Consider the following 15,868-nt stretch of genomic DNA (forward strand, 5'->3'; position numbering starts at 1 on the left):
AAAACACCTGGAAGGACGGCCCAACTTTGCCCAGGCCTGCATTCTATTCTTGGCCGCAGGGAGGCCGGAGTCCTCCGTTGCCACGGTAACCTCCGGCCGCACAGAGCTCAAGATGAACAGGAAGAAGCTGCAGAAACTAGCCGAATCTCTCTGCAAGACCGCCAAGCACTGTGAGTGAGCGCGAGGCAGGCCTCTCGGGTTTCTTTCATGCAGACAGGACCCCTATCTTACCTATTTCCACATCCATACTTTGCAGCCGTTTCCTTCGTCCATTTCTCCCTCCCTTGCTTTCCCCCATTCACCGTCCTTCTTCCCTGCCTTTTCTCTTCCCTTCCTTTTGCTTTCTTTCCCCTAACCTTCCTTGCTGTCCTCCTTTCTTTCCTCTTTTCTTTCTTACCTTCTTCCCTTGATTTCTCTTACACCTTCCCCGCTCTTCTTTCCTTCCTTCTTTTCTCTTCCCTATTCTTTTCCCTTTCTCTTTCCTTCCCCCCCCATATGATTTCCCTTTTCTTGTTTTACTTCTTTTTCTTTAATCCCCCTCTTTTTCTTTCCTTCTTTCCATTCTTTTTTTTCTTTCTTCCTTCAACCCCCCTCTTCATTCCTTTCTTTCTTTCCCCCTTCCTTCCTCTCTCCGTCTCCTGATACATAAGTCACCTAGCAGTAGCCTATCTGCTTCACTCCCTTTCTTTCCCAGTCACATTTCTTTTGCCATGTCAGGAACAACTTGAGAAACTGCAAGTCACTTGAATTGGCTGTCTGCAAGGACGTTGCCCAGGGGACGCCTGGATGTTTGGATGTTTTACCATCCTTGTGGGCAGGGGCGGCTCAACCCATTACACAAAGTAAGCATTTGCAGTATAGTTGATTTTGCCCAGGGGCGCTCTTGAGGCGCTCTTGGGGGAAAATAGACCTTGACATATGCGAGTTGTATTTACTGGGATGTATAGTTCACCTACAATCAAAGAGCATTCTGAACTCCACCAATGATGGAATTGAACCAAATATGACACACAGAATTCCCACAACAAACAGAAAATATGTATCAGTGATTGGTTTGTGGGGGGGGGGGGGGCAAAATACTGTTTGCTTACCATTGAAAATTACCTAGAGCCGCCTCTGCTTGTGGGAGGCTTATCTCATATCCCCGCATGGAGAGCTGGAGCTGACAGAGGGAGCTCATCCGCACTCTCCCCGGATTCAAACCTCCGACCTGTCAGTCTTCAGTCCTGCCGGAACAAGGATTTGACTCACTGCACCACCGGGGGTTCCTTTCCCAGTCACATGACAGAAAGCCACTTCACCTAGCCACAGGCAATTGGCAGTGTTCCTTTTTTCTGTTTTAATTATCATAATCACTTGTTTCATAGTCAATAAATTTGAAGTGGAATGCCTCATAAAGCTTTTCAACCAGTTGGAAGTGGAGCCCAGCGACAGATACGCTGGTATTGGTTTGGATCGCAACTCGTTTCGAAATATTCTTCATGACACGTTTGGAATGACAGACGATATGATAATGGACAGAGGTGAGATTGAATACCTTCTTGTAAATCTTAAATACAGGCACTTCCCAAGTTACAAACAAGATAGGTTCCGTAGGTTTGCTCTTAATTTGAATTGGCATGTAAGTCTGAACAGGTACATTTTTAGGTGTTAACAACCCCAGCCAAATTTGTTGTTTATTCATTCAACATAAATGGGCTGGCAGAACGTTGGATAAGTGAAAATGTTGGATAATGAGGGATTAAAGGAAAAGTCTATTAAGCATAAAATTACATTATGATTTTATAAATTAAGAACCAAAACATCACGTTTTACAACAAATTGACAGAAAAAGCAGTTCAATACACAGTAACGTTATGTAATAATTACTGTATGTATGAATTTAGCACCAAAACAGACAAGAGGTCTTTCTTTCACCCTTGACATTATTCCAGGTGGGAGGCAGACTGTGTTGGATAGTACAGAACATTGGATGAGAGACTCTACTGTATTAGGTTCATATAGCATAGGGAACACCACCTCTGTGGTGTTCATTTTGCCGCCTGTGCCCCTCACCTCACTTTCTGTTCCTGTGATCATTGGAAACTTGGGTTTGTTGTGCAAACAAGGACACATTTTGGTGCCTCAAATGCTAGGCCTTTTCCCTGGGTGTATTTGACCCGATTCCAAAAATGGCACCATTTTCCCCTGTCAGCTCTGGTTTTTAAGATACAGATCATATGCCACATAGCAGTTGTCATCTGCTCACCCATAGAAAATTCTGATAATCGTATCTAAGAAACCAGATCTGATGAGGTCTATCCAATGTAATTTTCTGAATAAGTGCCCCAAATAACCCAAATAATTCAGTGTGTCAATATTCACACCAAATTGCATTAACATAAAATGGAGAAGAGTCATTTATATTAGACATATTTACACCATCTCTTATTGAGCTAGTCTCTGCCATATAGGGCAATGGGTTGTTGTAGGTTTTGGGGCTGTGTTGCCATGTTGTAGAAGCATTCTCTCCTGATGTTTCGCCTGCAACTATGGCAGGCATCCTCAGAAGTATTGAGGACTCACATAGATACAGGTGAAATGTCAGGAGAGAATGCTTCTAGAACATAATCACACAGCCTGAAAAACCTACAACAACCCAGTGATTCCAGCCATGAAAGCCTTTGACAATATATATAGGGCAATATACGCCATGACAAGCATGTTTTTATTGCTGTGATGAGGCAAGCAAGATGACTAACTGCTATGTAAAGCACAACACAACTGTTTAAAATGTCACCAGAAGCTATGGGTATAGAACTCCATAAACATGTTTTCAAAACTCCCACTTGGTGACAAAGAATTACTTCCAAATCTGGCAGAGATCCAGAGTTGCTACTTTAGGTTTTCAGGGGCTTGAAAAGGCTTACTGGGACTTACTTTCATTTTGAATATATGATCTACCTTGCATGCTATATTGGAAAATTGTTTTTGAAAGTCTCATAGTTTAAAAGGAATTGTGCCACAAAATTGGGAATAACGATCTTTTAAGTGCTGAGTTGTTCTCTTTCTTTCTCAAAATAATTTAAAAATAATTTTGCTGGTTGATGTATTCGATAGGGCAATGAATAAGGATGTTGTTCATTATTAATTGCAGGGGATGCTTTCAAGACTAGAGGGTGGTTGAACAGCATTGGAGTTGATAGGAAAAATAAATCGAAAGCTTTGAACTTGGGACTCCTGCCTAGCTTGAACACATATTCCAAAACTGAATGCTGCTTCTCGTTTCAGAGTGGAGAGGCAGAAAAATGCTTTAAATATGCTCAGAGGCATTCAAAATAAATATATCCAGTTTAAGAATGCTCCTGTTTGATTCAGTAGTGATTGCTCTGAAATGGAACAGTAACCTTTAAGTAGATGGAACACATTATTATTATTACACATCACAGCAACCCATTATTATTTATTTTACTTTTCTAATCCAGACCTACAATTCAGTATTTTGAATGTCAATAAAAACATATATGTGAACATGGATTAAAAAAGGTAAATATCAATGGCAAAAAAAAATGAGATTCCAGGTGCCTTTCCAGTTATGGTGGAGGAATTCAGCAAGAAGCGATAGGCAAAGAAACAGTGACAAGAATTGGGGCAGTTTTTGCACTCCTCCTTGGTGAAAATACATGGACTACCAATGGCCACCAATGGCTACGAAGAATGCCCCAGTTCTGGCTTGTCAGCACTGCTGTTTCCTTGTCCATCCCCTGAAAAGGTGACTTGTTTCTCATCTTTTGCCTGCCTTTTGGGGAGTCACTTTGCCAACAGTCAGCTGGAACAGTCTCTCCAAGTGATGCATAAAGAAAGGAAACAAAATGTCTTTTTTTTCTGGCCATGGCTAATAATGTCCCCATTAATCTCAACTAGTTTTAATTCTGATTAGTTTTGTGTAGAATTTTCTTGCAAATGATCTGTTGACTTGGCACAGATATTGTAAATGAAATGCACTTTCTTCACCATTTAGTGTTCCGTGCTTTTGACAAAGACAATGACAGCTGTATCAGCGTAACAGAATGGGTAGAAGGCCTATCAATATTTCTTCGAGGAACACTAGAAGAAAAGATAAAATGTAAGATTTATGCAATAGCAGCTGATTTCCACAGTAGTCATAAATTATGACAATTTAAAGGACAAATCTAAGTATTTTAAAAGTATACAACTAATTTCCTTTAAAAAAAGAGAAATTCTTGGTAGTGGTAGGTTTACAGCAAACCTAAAAGAAATGTAAATGTCTAACTGAAATGCCAGGTTGTGACTATGGAAGCAAAGAAAGCCAGCTTTAGGGTAAAATGCAGCTATCCTGATTAATACAAAACTATAACGGCATAAGATAAAATACAAGGAAATTCTTAAAAATGTAATTTACTAGAGAAGATGTTTGCATTCCTTTCTTTAAATATAATTTAGTAATGTCTAAGTGTTCTTCAGATTACTCGGTAACTGCTTTATAGTAACTCAGCTATTTTCTCTAAAGACTGCTTTGAGGTCTATGATATGAATAGTGATGGATATATATCACGAGAGGAAATGTTTCATATGTTGAAGAACAGCCTGCTCAAACAGCCATCGGAAGAAGATCCCGATGAAGGAATTAAAGATTTAGTAGAAATAACACTGAAAAAAATGGTATGTACCACCACTTAAAAGACATTTCTTTTCAGATAAGAGGGCTGGATGTTTAGCACAGCTGGTAAATCACCAGCAACTATAAGATCTATTATCTGAAAGGTTGCAAGTTCGAAACTGGATCTGCATGAGCACCTGACTGCCAGCCCTGCTCACTGTTTACCTAAGCAGTTAAAAAACATCTTTAGCTTTGATTAGAGAAATTAGGTACCTACCGCTAAAAGAGCAGGGGAGGTGTTTTACGACACAATAAAGATCAGACAATGCCGGGCGACCAAATGGAAGGAGGAAGTCCTGATGGCTCCTCGTCATAGAGGATGGAGCGACAGCACCCCCTGTGGCTGGACTCGAGCCCAACCTTCCACGGCACCAAAACCGCTGGACACTGAGTCGAAACCACACACCTCCTTCTGTTCTGTCTATTGTCTATACAAAGTAACATTGAATGTTTGCTGTGTATGTGTACTGTGGTCCGCCCTGAGTCCCCTTCGGGGCGAGATGGGCAGAATATAAATAAAGTGTTGTTGTTATTGTTATTTTGAACCCAAACTTCAATATTCTTAACAAGCTCTCATTGATACAGAGGTATGGCGTACAGCAACTGAACCATGGCAGTTTAAGTAAGATCAAAGTGCTACAGTTCTGTAGTATGAAAGACCTACATCTTTAGAAACTGGAATATTGGTAATAGCAAATCAAAGCAGTTGTAACAACAATATCAAAATATTTTAAAAGAATCAGTAAAGCATAGTACTTTACAAGGCATAAATGCAGTTTTGTTATCATGGTCCATTGGATCATTGAGGCAGGATCGAGCTTAAATGCAGCTGTACTTTCACTTCTTTTGTAGGACTATGACCATGATGGCAAACTTTCTTATGCAGATTTTGAAAATGCTGTAAAAGATGAAAACCTCCTTTTAGAAGCTTTTGGACCATGTTTACCTGATATGAAGGTATTTGTATAACTTAAACCGCATGAAAGATTGCCAAACATAATAACAGCATTTTCAAATAGAACAGTGAATATTGAGACATATTTTAGAACAAATGGCCTAGCAGAGTATAAAAATTGGTATGTATTCATGTACTTTAGATTTGAGACAGATACGGCTGGTGGGAATGAGTGAGAGGGCCTTCTTGACAGTGGCCCCTCTGTTCTGGAATTCCCTCCCTAGGGACATCACTGCTATAATCAGAAAGCAAATAGAAACTTTTGTTTGGAAGGAAGCTTTCAGGGAAGACAATGAATAACCTTGTTAAATGGCAATGGACTTTGACTATGGCAACAAGATAGTGCGGGACTTTAATATAGCTGGTTTTAATCCTGTGTTATTACGTACTGTTGTTTTATATGAGGAGTTAGAAATGTTTTGTGTTGTTTGTGTTACATGTAATTTGACTTCGTATTGTCCTAAGTCTGAATGGCATCAAATTGTTGCCAATTCAGAGTCCCTCAATGAGAGAGGACAGGGTATAAAACAAAATAAATAAAAATAAAATAAAATTATAGGTTGCTCTTTAAAGTTCAGGACAGCAGCCACAATCTTGTGCCAATGAATCTCTCAAGCAAGTGAGATGGGAATGTAAGCTTAAGCATGCAGCAACAACCAGTGTCAGTAACCTGTTTATATTGCCTTCTGTTCAGAGTTGTCATTCCAAAATTGCAGCAGAATTCAGTAGTGGGCTATGAGAAGGCCTGAAATAGTACTGAAGAACCTAATATCCCACTGGGTGTGCTCAAACTCTTAGGTATAATTATTTTTTAATATGAGTCATAGGCTTCTTTTGAAAGTGTTAATTTTGAGGGCTTATCTTCAGCATCTACTTTTTAAATCAGTCATGATGGGGAATGGCACTGGCTGTAAGGCCTAACTTTCTGCCCTTAACAACCTGGGATGCACAGATTGAGATGTTACACTGGGAAGGGGAATGTGTAACCTATTTAAAAAGGTGAATTGCCAGCCTTGGTGATTTTCATGAAGTACAATTGTTTGGAACAATAGTGGTCTGGGGATCCTGGAGGAGTTGCAAAAACAGCACCACTGCTTTTCTGTAACATTCACATTTTGTTCCAATCATTTGCTTTTCAGTGCAGGTTAGCATTTGAAACTCAAGCATTCCGAAATACAGCTGAGTTATAGCCCTGGAAGCAAAGGATACTACTTGAATTCCCGTGAAAAGGACAGTGATCATCTTTCTTTAAGTAAAAATAAAGCAAGTCATAAATGTACTTTTTTCTTGTGAATATTCAAAATGTGTTGATTTCAATATACTTCTCACTAGAGAGAAGTGAGAAATTAATAGGAAATATTTGTATACCTTGTGCTGAGTATTACTTCAACGATTCCAAAAATAATGAGACTACGTATATTCAGTAACCAAATGACAGTAAACTGTTAATGTATTTAAAAATATGTATAAATATATACTAGTATTTTCAGATCAAGCGATATCACACCGTTTTGTAAAAAAAAAAAAAGCAAGAACTTTCATCTGCCTCAAGTTAAATACATAAAACATGCAACAAGTAGATTTCATATCCGTCTCCTTTGCTTTATAGCTGGCTCTGTTTGACTGTTCATGGGCTTCCCCTCAGATTGCTTTGGAGTCTGAACAGAAGTCACAACCTGGATTGGAAAGAAAAATCTAAGCTTAGTACACTGAAAACATTCATTCTGCAAGTGTTCTAGAGCAATGAATTAATTACACAGTAGAGAGTCTGGGGGTTTGACTAGATAGCCTTTCAGATCATTTTCATCTCTGTGATCTTAAGCATGTTTAGATAATTTAGTGCTGTCTCTAAGCAAAGTCATTTTTGTGTTAAAAATTACCCTGGGGGGCACAAAAAAGAATCTAAACAGTGCAGTTTTCCCACTCTCATTATAAACACTACCCTCTCTTTACGTGTTCTGCAGCTACCCTTGACTTGTTGCTGTATGGAATGAGAACATATGTAGCCACTCCAGCATTTCACTCAAGCTGGGACAATAAGCATTGACCGCTTTCTCACTAAACGGAGCTGAGGTCATCGTACATGAAAGGCAACTTTGAGTGGCAGCTCTCTTAAAAATAGATTTGACTCATATCAATTACTAATTTACAGGAAATTCACACGTATTAATGCATTTAAAGTGGTATTCCTTTTGGGTCTAATATTTTTGCCATGTCTTAACTTGTTTTCGCTCCCATTTAACTATCAGTCCTCAAATGATGAAAGGCTAAAAGCTGCTTCATGAAATAATCCTTTATATCTGAGAACAGATTTCCAAATCTATAACATTACATGCACCACTTCGGTTACATGTGGAATGCAGCCACATATTATTAGATGTCAGCCATGCAGGTTTATTAGAGGGCAGGAGCAGCAAAATGCACTACTAGGCATACTGAAGTCACTGGAAAAAATGCACAAATGTCATACTGTTGATTTTAACTATGGCAAAAATGACTTATTGTCTGAAATTGCTTCAAATGGAAATCACTTGACCTGGGAATGTTCCCAAGTAAATATGCAAATATTATAGCATAAATATATTTGCTATTTGCAGCCAGAGTAGACCAACCAAGGCAATGGAACTAACATAAATGCTGATTACCAATGTGCCCACTTGATTTAAAATGGATTACACTTATTTGCATTGACAACTGAATGTAAGCCTCTGGAACTTACACTTAAGTATGGATAAAAACAATCTGATGCTTCAGTTTCAGAATCTGTATTATTCAGCAGAGCAACGCTTGATAAGTTTCATCCTAGAAACTGCATCCCTAATTATTTTTAAATCAATCTGAATATTTTACTTATTGAATTTATATCCCACTTTTTCCCAAGATGGGATTCAAGGAAAAAGCAACTAATTAAAGAAAACAAACAATTCAAAAAGTTTTCTTAAATTGTAAAGCATGAAAAACAAAATTCTCATTTCCTGAATTAGGAAAATGAATGTTAACACATCTTTAGAGTCAACATGGAAGACATTTATCCCCTCTGAACAATCTCCATCTAATTTTACATACACACATTTTTAAAAATCCTGAGTTTATTATAACATACCTCCTTTAGTCTATTACGAATTAAGTTTGCTGAGGTGTTCAGTGAATCATCTTCCAGGTCTATCTTAGGTGTTTCTGGTAACCTTGGGCCAATAATGATTTCTTTGCTACCACTGACACTTCCAAGAAGGGCAAGTTTGTTGTCTTCATTTCGCCTCCTCCTTCGCTCTTGCAGCTGAGTTGTTCGAGGCATGAATCGGCCAAGTCCATTATCATACGGAGCCTTCCTTTGCAGGTTGCAGCAGGCTGATGTGTTGTGTAGTTCCTGCTGCAGACTTTGAGTGATTATTGAGCTCTGGCTGAAGTATTGGGGTCCATTTGCACAGTCAGCAACATGCGGAGGTTCTACTAACACACTGTTACAATGCTCTCCTGAAGGAACCGCTGCACTTTTCAATAGCGGTTCATAGCATGATTGATCATGAAGATGCATACGTGAATTCCAGTTACTAGTGGATGCCTCAGAACTATAAGATCCAGAAATGTCTGGTTGAAGACTCTTTTGAAAACTTGTAGTTGGAGCCTGTTTCTTCACCAGCAATTGCTCTTAAACATAAGATAGCAGAAACTAACATTTAGATTGCCTTTTTTTCTACAAGTTGCTTTTATGCATATAAGTGCATTACAGTGGAATAGACTGACATTAAGATTCAGTTGTTTCTTAACCTGGTGCTCACATTCTTCCCTATGAAAGATGGATAATATTAGCTTAAATTACTGTAGTAATTTTTTAAAATTGGAAACAGGTTGGGCTGAATTGATCTAATATAAAAGCACTCAACATTTCAGAGGTGGCTTAAAGCCAAATATATATGTATTATTTCAACCCAATTTAAGTAACGCATGCAAAGGAATCTAAATGATGTTGATAGTCATAATTGCTTGAGGCTGTTCTCTTCATTGTATCCAAATACGAAAACAAATAAATGTGATGACTCTAGAGCTCAGAAGAATTTGTAGTAGTAAATTCCCAGACTAGGAATCCCCACCCCAAGTCCTAGTAGCACCTTAGCATAACTAATTGTCGCTGCACACCGCACTTTTAACCTTACGTGCCTCCTGCCATTTCAGCACTTTTAACCCTTGTACCCCAGTGCGCCGGCCGAACCAGTTTTAATAATGTCTTGATGTACTGCCATTGTCGTTATTTTGATTATTGTTTGATTTGCTTAGTTATTGTGGAGTTATGTTACTTTGCTCATTGTTTGATTTGCTTGTTATTGTGATGTTACGTTCTTTATTGTATTGTGTTTTGAGGCTTCGGCCTGTGTAAGCCGCATCGAGTCCTCCGGGAGATGCTAGCGGGGTACAAATAAAGTTAATAATAATAATAATAATAATAATAATAATAAAAGTTTCCCCTTGATATTAAGTCTAGTCGTCTTCGACTCTGAAGGGTAGTGCTCATCTCCATTTCTAAGCTGAAGAGCTGGCGTTGTCTGTAGACACCTCCAAGGTCATGTGGCCAGCATGACTGCATGGAGCACTGTTACCTTCCCGCCAAAGTGGTACCTATTGATCTACTCACATTTGCATATTTTCCAACTACTAGGCTGAAAGAATCTGGGGCTAACAGCGGGAGCTCACCCCGCTCCCTGGATTCGAACCGCTGACCTTTCAGTCAGCAAGTTCAGCAGCTCAGCAGTTTAACCCGCTGCACCACCAGGGACTCCCTTTTGTAGTATATAATCTCTAAATGCAACTTTACTATATGCCCAGGTTTTTTCAGAAGGGAAGAAACCTAAGGCAGCCCCAATTCATTTTGCCAAGCATCATAAAATATTCTGGGAGTTTCCTTGCATTTATATACCCTAGACTACAAACTTTATCTCTAGGAGGATTATATTTGTAATCTACTAGACAGGAACCTTTACTCAATTGATCAGTATATTTCTTAAACTTCTTAAACAACTCGTATAAAAATCAGTGAAAATGCTTCAGATGTACACCACAAAAAGGAAAATCTGCCTGTTTTGCAAGCCTTGCAAATGCTGATTACTATTAATGTGTGATTTTTATACCTCTTTTATATACCTAGGGTCATCTAAAAATTTGTTGGATGGAAAGGGGACATGAGTGGAAAAGGTTTAAAAAGCCCTGGTCTAGAGCAGTCATGGGCAAAAACACAACCTTTATATTACATGTAGTTCCTTGCATGCTTTGCCTGCCTTGTGTTAGGGAGAGCTAACCTCCACTGCTACAGTCCTTAGGAACCATTTTCAAAAGTTTTTTTAAGTGCAAAGATGCATTTAATGTCACCTTAATTTCAGTTCAGTATCATGGTAGGAACCAGAATGACTGGATATGAAGGATATATACAACAGAGTCAAATACCATTTCTAGTCAATGCCAAAAATATCTCTCTTGTTTAAAAAAAGATATTTCAGTCTACATATGCCTTCGTTTTCCAGCCCTTTCTTTTCCTCCTGTGTGAACCCAGTAGTTTATCACACCGCCATAGATGTGGAAGAATACTCCACAGATTCATATTTTACTAGAATATACAAACCAACAAAACTTCCAAAGAAATGTATAGTCACAAACCTTTGTTATTGGTTGCCCTTGCTATATATTTCCTTCTGTCTTGTAGTTTCTCTCTAGTTTCTTGTACACTTTCAAATTCTGGAGCATAGCAGACATGCAGCAAACTGCCAAAGAAAGACCGTTCATCCAGCTTTCTTTTGGCTAACCTGAGAAAGAGGATGTTAACAGTCAAAAAATACAGTTACTAATCATTTTTGTAATAAGAAACAGTTAAAATAATGAATGACATTACAAAAACAGCATTGTTCGTTTCACACAAGTATTGTGGTATTTCATGAAACACTCAACATTAAACAACCAAGGATTCTGTGAGCAAATGAATACATGCTATCACCCCCAAATTAGAAATACCTTGCGCTCTGTATTTTTTGAAACTTGATGAGGTAAACTTCTGTAAATTCTTCAGCCGGATAGTCATCTAATGGATGATATTCTTCAATGGCACCATACAAAGCAAATTGCTCCACTAATTCTTTCATAACGCCCAAGGCAGGGACTCCTTGTATTAAGAGATATCGAGATTCTAAATTGACAGTATATACCTGGAAAACATAGCCATGTTAACACTTATTCTGTAATAATGACACCAATCTCAAATATCTGCTTCTTTGAAATGTAAGTGTGAAAATATATGTTGATCGCAGGGACTGGAAGTGTGAAGCAAGTCATAACGATTTTCTGTTTTAGAACAATAGGAACCTAAACTGGATGTTCAAATTGTAAAGCCATGTTCTAATACAACTAGTACAGCTAATTTAGAATGTGTGACACTGAAACTGACTCAAACCCAACTTGTAAACACACAATATCAAACATAAATTTTGAAAATAGTATTATTGATTTATTTACAACATTTATATCCCACCCTTCTCACCCCGAAGGGGACTCAGGGCGGCTTATAACAGAGGCACAATTCAATGCCTAAAGTACATATGAAAATAAAACAACATATACATTAAAATCACATTAATATACATGTACATTTAACATACATTAAACATTTTCATTTGAATTGTTCATTATTGCACTGAAACATTGTTGCACTAGAAGTCATTGTGCAAACGCATGGTTCCAAAATCAAGATTTAACTTTCTTCCTGAAGGTCAGGAGGGAGGGGGCTGACCTATTAGGATACTGTAATAGGCTATAGGAAACATGTCACAGAAGATGACAAAAGCAAACCCTTCAAAACAAATCTTGCCAAGAAAACTCTATGATATTCCTTGGGATTGGCATAATAGAGAAATAACTTGAAGACACAAGGCGACAATTTTAAACCCAATTTGAAATTGATTGTTTACAAATCTAAAAAAAAAGATTCTACCAGTACAATAGTATTTCTTTAGAACAGAGGCGTCAAGCTTGTGGCCCTCCAGGTATTTGGGACTTCATCTCCCAGAATCCCTGGCATTGAACAAGCTGCTTAGGCCTTCTGCGATTTGGGAGGGCCAGAAATACAAACATTATTATCCTCCTTAGATAACAACTTAAGGCTTTGTTTCACTACATTATTTAGCACCAAGATTACACTTTAATTGTAATACTTATACCCTATGAAACCCAATCCTGCGGGGAGGCTTCTCCCATGTCTCATGGCCTTGTGCTTTGCTGCTGAATATGCATGCCCAGTGTGGAATATATCACACCACGTTAAAACAGTAGATGTGGCTCTTAATGAAACGTGCTGCATTATCACAGGACGCCTACACCCAGAACTGCTGGAGAAATTACACTGCTTAGCTGGTACTTTACCATCTCGTATCTGCTGGGAAGTAGCAGCCAGTAATGAAAGGACCAAGGCAGTGACATCTCCAGCTCATCCTCTGTTCAGATATCAACTAGCACGCCAACGCTAAATCAAGGAAAATTTTTAAGATCTACAGAGATACTTGCAGGAACACTTCAGCAATCAAGAGTCCAAAAGTGGCAGGCTAAGATCCAGAATCTCAAGCCTCCGCTGATACCCAATGAGAGACTTCACCCCTGGGCACACAGAAGATTAGGCAACCTGGAAGGCACTGAACAGACTGCGCTCTGGCACGAGGTGCAGAGCCAACCTTAAGAGATGGGGCTACAAAGTGGAGTTCATGACATGCGAGTGCGGAGAAGAGCAAAGCACAGACCATGTATTACAATGCAGCCTGAGTCCTGCCCCACGCACAAAGGAGGATCTTTTTACAGCAACACTAGAGGTACTCCAAGTGGCCAGCTACTGGTCAAAGGACATTTAGTATTGAAGGAGGAATAAGTATAAGAAAACTATTAAGTTGCTAAATGCTCAGCTATATAGGAAATTGGTTTGCGGTTTGGCGCGACACCGAAGTCTGCAAGTAGAGAACAAATTGTGGTTTTGACAGCCTAACACCTTGAGAACAACAGGAAACCAGGCAAAGTGCACAAACCTATGTTTTGAACTATTGATAGGAGAGAGACTAAGAGGAGCAGAAGTAAAGACACCTTTTTGTTTGTTTGTTTGTCATGTCAGGAGCGACTTGAGAAACTGCAAGTCACTTCTGGTGTGAGAGAATTGGCCGTCTGCAAGGACGTTGCCCAGGGGACGCCCAGATGATTTGATGTTTTTATCCTCCTTGTGGGAGGCTTCTCTCATGTCCCTGCATGAGGAGCTGGAGCCGACAGAGGGAGCTCATCTGCCTCTCCCTGGATTCGAACCTGCGACCTGTCGGTCTTCAGTCCTGCCGGCACAGGGGTTTAACCCACTGCGCCACCGGGTAACTTTCCATGACAAAAATACTCTTGTTTACCAGACTATATAAAAGCTTTGCTTTTGTCAAGGAGGCGCGGCAGTCCTTATGAAGTGTGGGCGCCTGCGCGTGTCCTACACGACTGTCCGACTCCTTCATGATCATGAAAGAATAAAACTTTGCTTTTGATCTTCCTCCTGGGACTGCCTCTTTCCTTGCGCCTCCCGTGGCCTAGACCTTAGTATTAAGTCCCAAATTAGGGTCTCTAACAGTATAATGCCAAGTTTTTTAACTCTTCTGTTGTTTTTTTAATTACATTACAGCTGTACCCTCGGTTTGCTTTTGATATGATAAATAAATATCCTAGTTCCAACAGACCTCACAACCTCTGAGGATGCTTGCCATAGATGCAGGCGAAACATCAGGAGGGAATGCTTCTAGAACATGGCCATATAGCCGGAAAAAACCAACAACAACCCAGTGATTCCACCCATGAAAACTTTCAACAATAAATATCATATAGTGTGATACAGCTCACAGCTAGTCACCAAAACACAGATAGCACTGAATCCTAATGCTAAGGTGAAGACGGTGGACATGATTCATACCCAGACCTAAGACCAGGCATGGGCAAACTTTTGGGCAGCCTCCTTCCTAGCCTGGCATCTTGTTGCCATGGCAACAGGAAGGGCCTAGCAGTTATCCTTGCCTTCTCGTAGTGACCTTTCGTTTCCCACTTATAGCAACTCTTTAGAAGACCTGGGCAAACTTTGGCCCTGTGGGTATTTTGGAGTCCAACTCCCACAGTTCCTAAAGCCTCAGGCCCTTTCCTATAGTGTCTAGATCCAGTGAAGTAATGCTATTCTCCCTTGGTCAGACAACATCTGGAACACTGTGTCCAGTTCTGGGAGATATTGAAGAGAGATATTAACAACCTGGAATGTGTCCAGAGGAGGGCGACTAAAATGATCAAGGTTCTGGAGAACAAGCCCTATGAGGAGTGGCTTAAAGAGCTGGGCATGTTTAGCCTTAAGAAGAGAAGGCTGAGAGGAGACATGATAGCCATGTATAAATATGTGAGATGAAGTCATAGGGAGGAGGAAGCGAACTTGTTTTCTGCTGCCCTGGAGACTAGGACGCGGAACAATGGCTTCAAGCTACAAGAAAGGAGATTCCATCTGAACATGAGGAAGAACTTCCTGACTGTGAGAGCCGTTCAGCAGTGGAACTCTCTGCCCCAGAGTGTGGTGGAGGCTCCTTCTTTGGAAGCTTTTAAACAGAGGCTAGATGGCCATCTGTCGGGGGTGCTTTGAATGCAATATTCCTGCTTCTTGGCAGGGGGTTGGACTGGATGGCCCAGGAGGCCTCTTCCAACTCTATGATTCTAACTTGGGAAGGCCAGGGATTAGTAAACACTACATTTAGAAATTAGGGGCGCAAGCATACTGCAGAGATATAACAGTTTGACACCGCTTTAACCCCCATGGCTTAGTGCTACAGAATTCTGGGGTTTGTAGTCTTGTGTGAGAGATAAAATTCAATTCTAGTGCCAACTACAACTCCCATGATCCCATCGCCTTGAGCCATGCCAACGAAAGCGGTGCCAAACCGCTCCAATGCTTCGGTGTGGCTGTGCTGCGCGTAGAATGGATGGCGTTTCACCTTCACAGCGCGGGGACGGCGCCCCTCGCGATACTTGGCCCGCGAAGCGCAGATGCCCAGCTGCGCGTGGTGCTGGTGGGCGCCCCCGACTTCACCGCCTCTGCTCTTCTCAGTCGCCATTTTTTCCCTCCGACCCGCTCATGCTCCGGCTTCTTCCGCCCGTCAACAACAACCAATCCAGTGATGAGCTTGCGTTGATCCCGCCCCAGAGGCGAGCGGTATTGGAGGAAAGGATTAGATGGG

At 40.2% G+C, this 15,868-nt stretch overlaps 2 protein-coding genes across 2 annotated transcripts; one reads left to right on the top strand and one right to left on the bottom strand.

Moving 5' to 3' along the window:
- The first annotated feature begins 42 nt into the window (after nucleotides 1–42).
- CLXN (calaxin) lies at nucleotides 43–5,632 on the top strand. The gene is made up of 5 exons (XM_060782260.2): nucleotides 43–170; nucleotides 1,368–1,523; nucleotides 4,001–4,105; nucleotides 4,511–4,662; nucleotides 5,513–5,632. Exons 1-5 carry the CDS (start codon nucleotides 113–115, stop codon nucleotides 5,627–5,629), a joined length of 588 nt encoding a protein of 195 aa, XP_060638243.2. The 5' UTR covers nucleotides 43–112; the 3' UTR covers nucleotides 5,630–5,632.
- On the bottom strand, nucleotides 1,770–15,774 carry RBM48 (RNA binding motif protein 48). Its single transcript, XM_060782259.2, has 6 exons — nucleotides 15,626–15,774; nucleotides 11,613–11,803; nucleotides 11,262–11,407; nucleotides 8,719–9,263; nucleotides 2,056–7,291; nucleotides 1,770–2,019 (listed from the first exon to the last, which is right to left on the bottom strand). Exons 1-5 carry the CDS (start codon nucleotides 15,743–15,745, stop codon nucleotides 7,199–7,201), a joined length of 1,095 nt encoding a protein of 364 aa, XP_060638242.2. The 5' UTR covers nucleotides 15,746–15,774; the 3' UTR covers nucleotides 1,770–2,019; nucleotides 2,056–7,198.
- Between the last annotated feature and the right edge of the window lie 94 nt (nucleotides 15,775–15,868).

This window comes from Anolis sagrei, chromosome 6 (assembly GCF_037176765.1).
Source record: "Anolis sagrei isolate rAnoSag1 chromosome 6, rAnoSag1.mat, whole genome shotgun sequence".
In the NCBI taxonomy this organism is placed as follows: domain Eukaryota; kingdom Metazoa; phylum Chordata; class Lepidosauria; order Squamata; family Dactyloidae; genus Anolis; species Anolis sagrei.

Bases quoted from the DNA above. Each gene is read 5' to 3' on its own strand.
- RBM48 (XM_060782259.2), bottom strand. From the start codon at position 15,745: ATGGCGACTGAGAAGAGCAGAGGCGGTGAAGTCGGGGGCGCCCACCAG. The intron at 11,804-15,625 runs GTGAAACGCCAT...TATGTTTTCCAG, and splicing joins GCCGTCCCCGCGCTGTGAAG to GTATATACTGTCAATTTAGA. The intron at 11,408-11,612 runs GTATTTCTAATT...CCTCTTTCTCAG, and splicing joins CAAAAAATACAGAGCGCAAG to GTTAGCCAAAAGAAAGCTGG.
- CLXN (XM_060782260.2), top strand. From the start codon at position 113: ATGAACAGGAAGAAGCTGCAGAAACTAGCCGAATCTCTCTGCAAGACC. The intron at 171-1,367 runs GTGAGTGAGCGC...CTTGTTTCATAG, and splicing joins CTGCAAGACCGCCAAGCACT to TCAATAAATTTGAAGTGGAA. The intron at 4,663-5,512 runs GTATGTACCACC...CTTCTTTTGTAG, and splicing joins AAATAACACTGAAAAAAATG to GACTATGACCATGATGGCAA.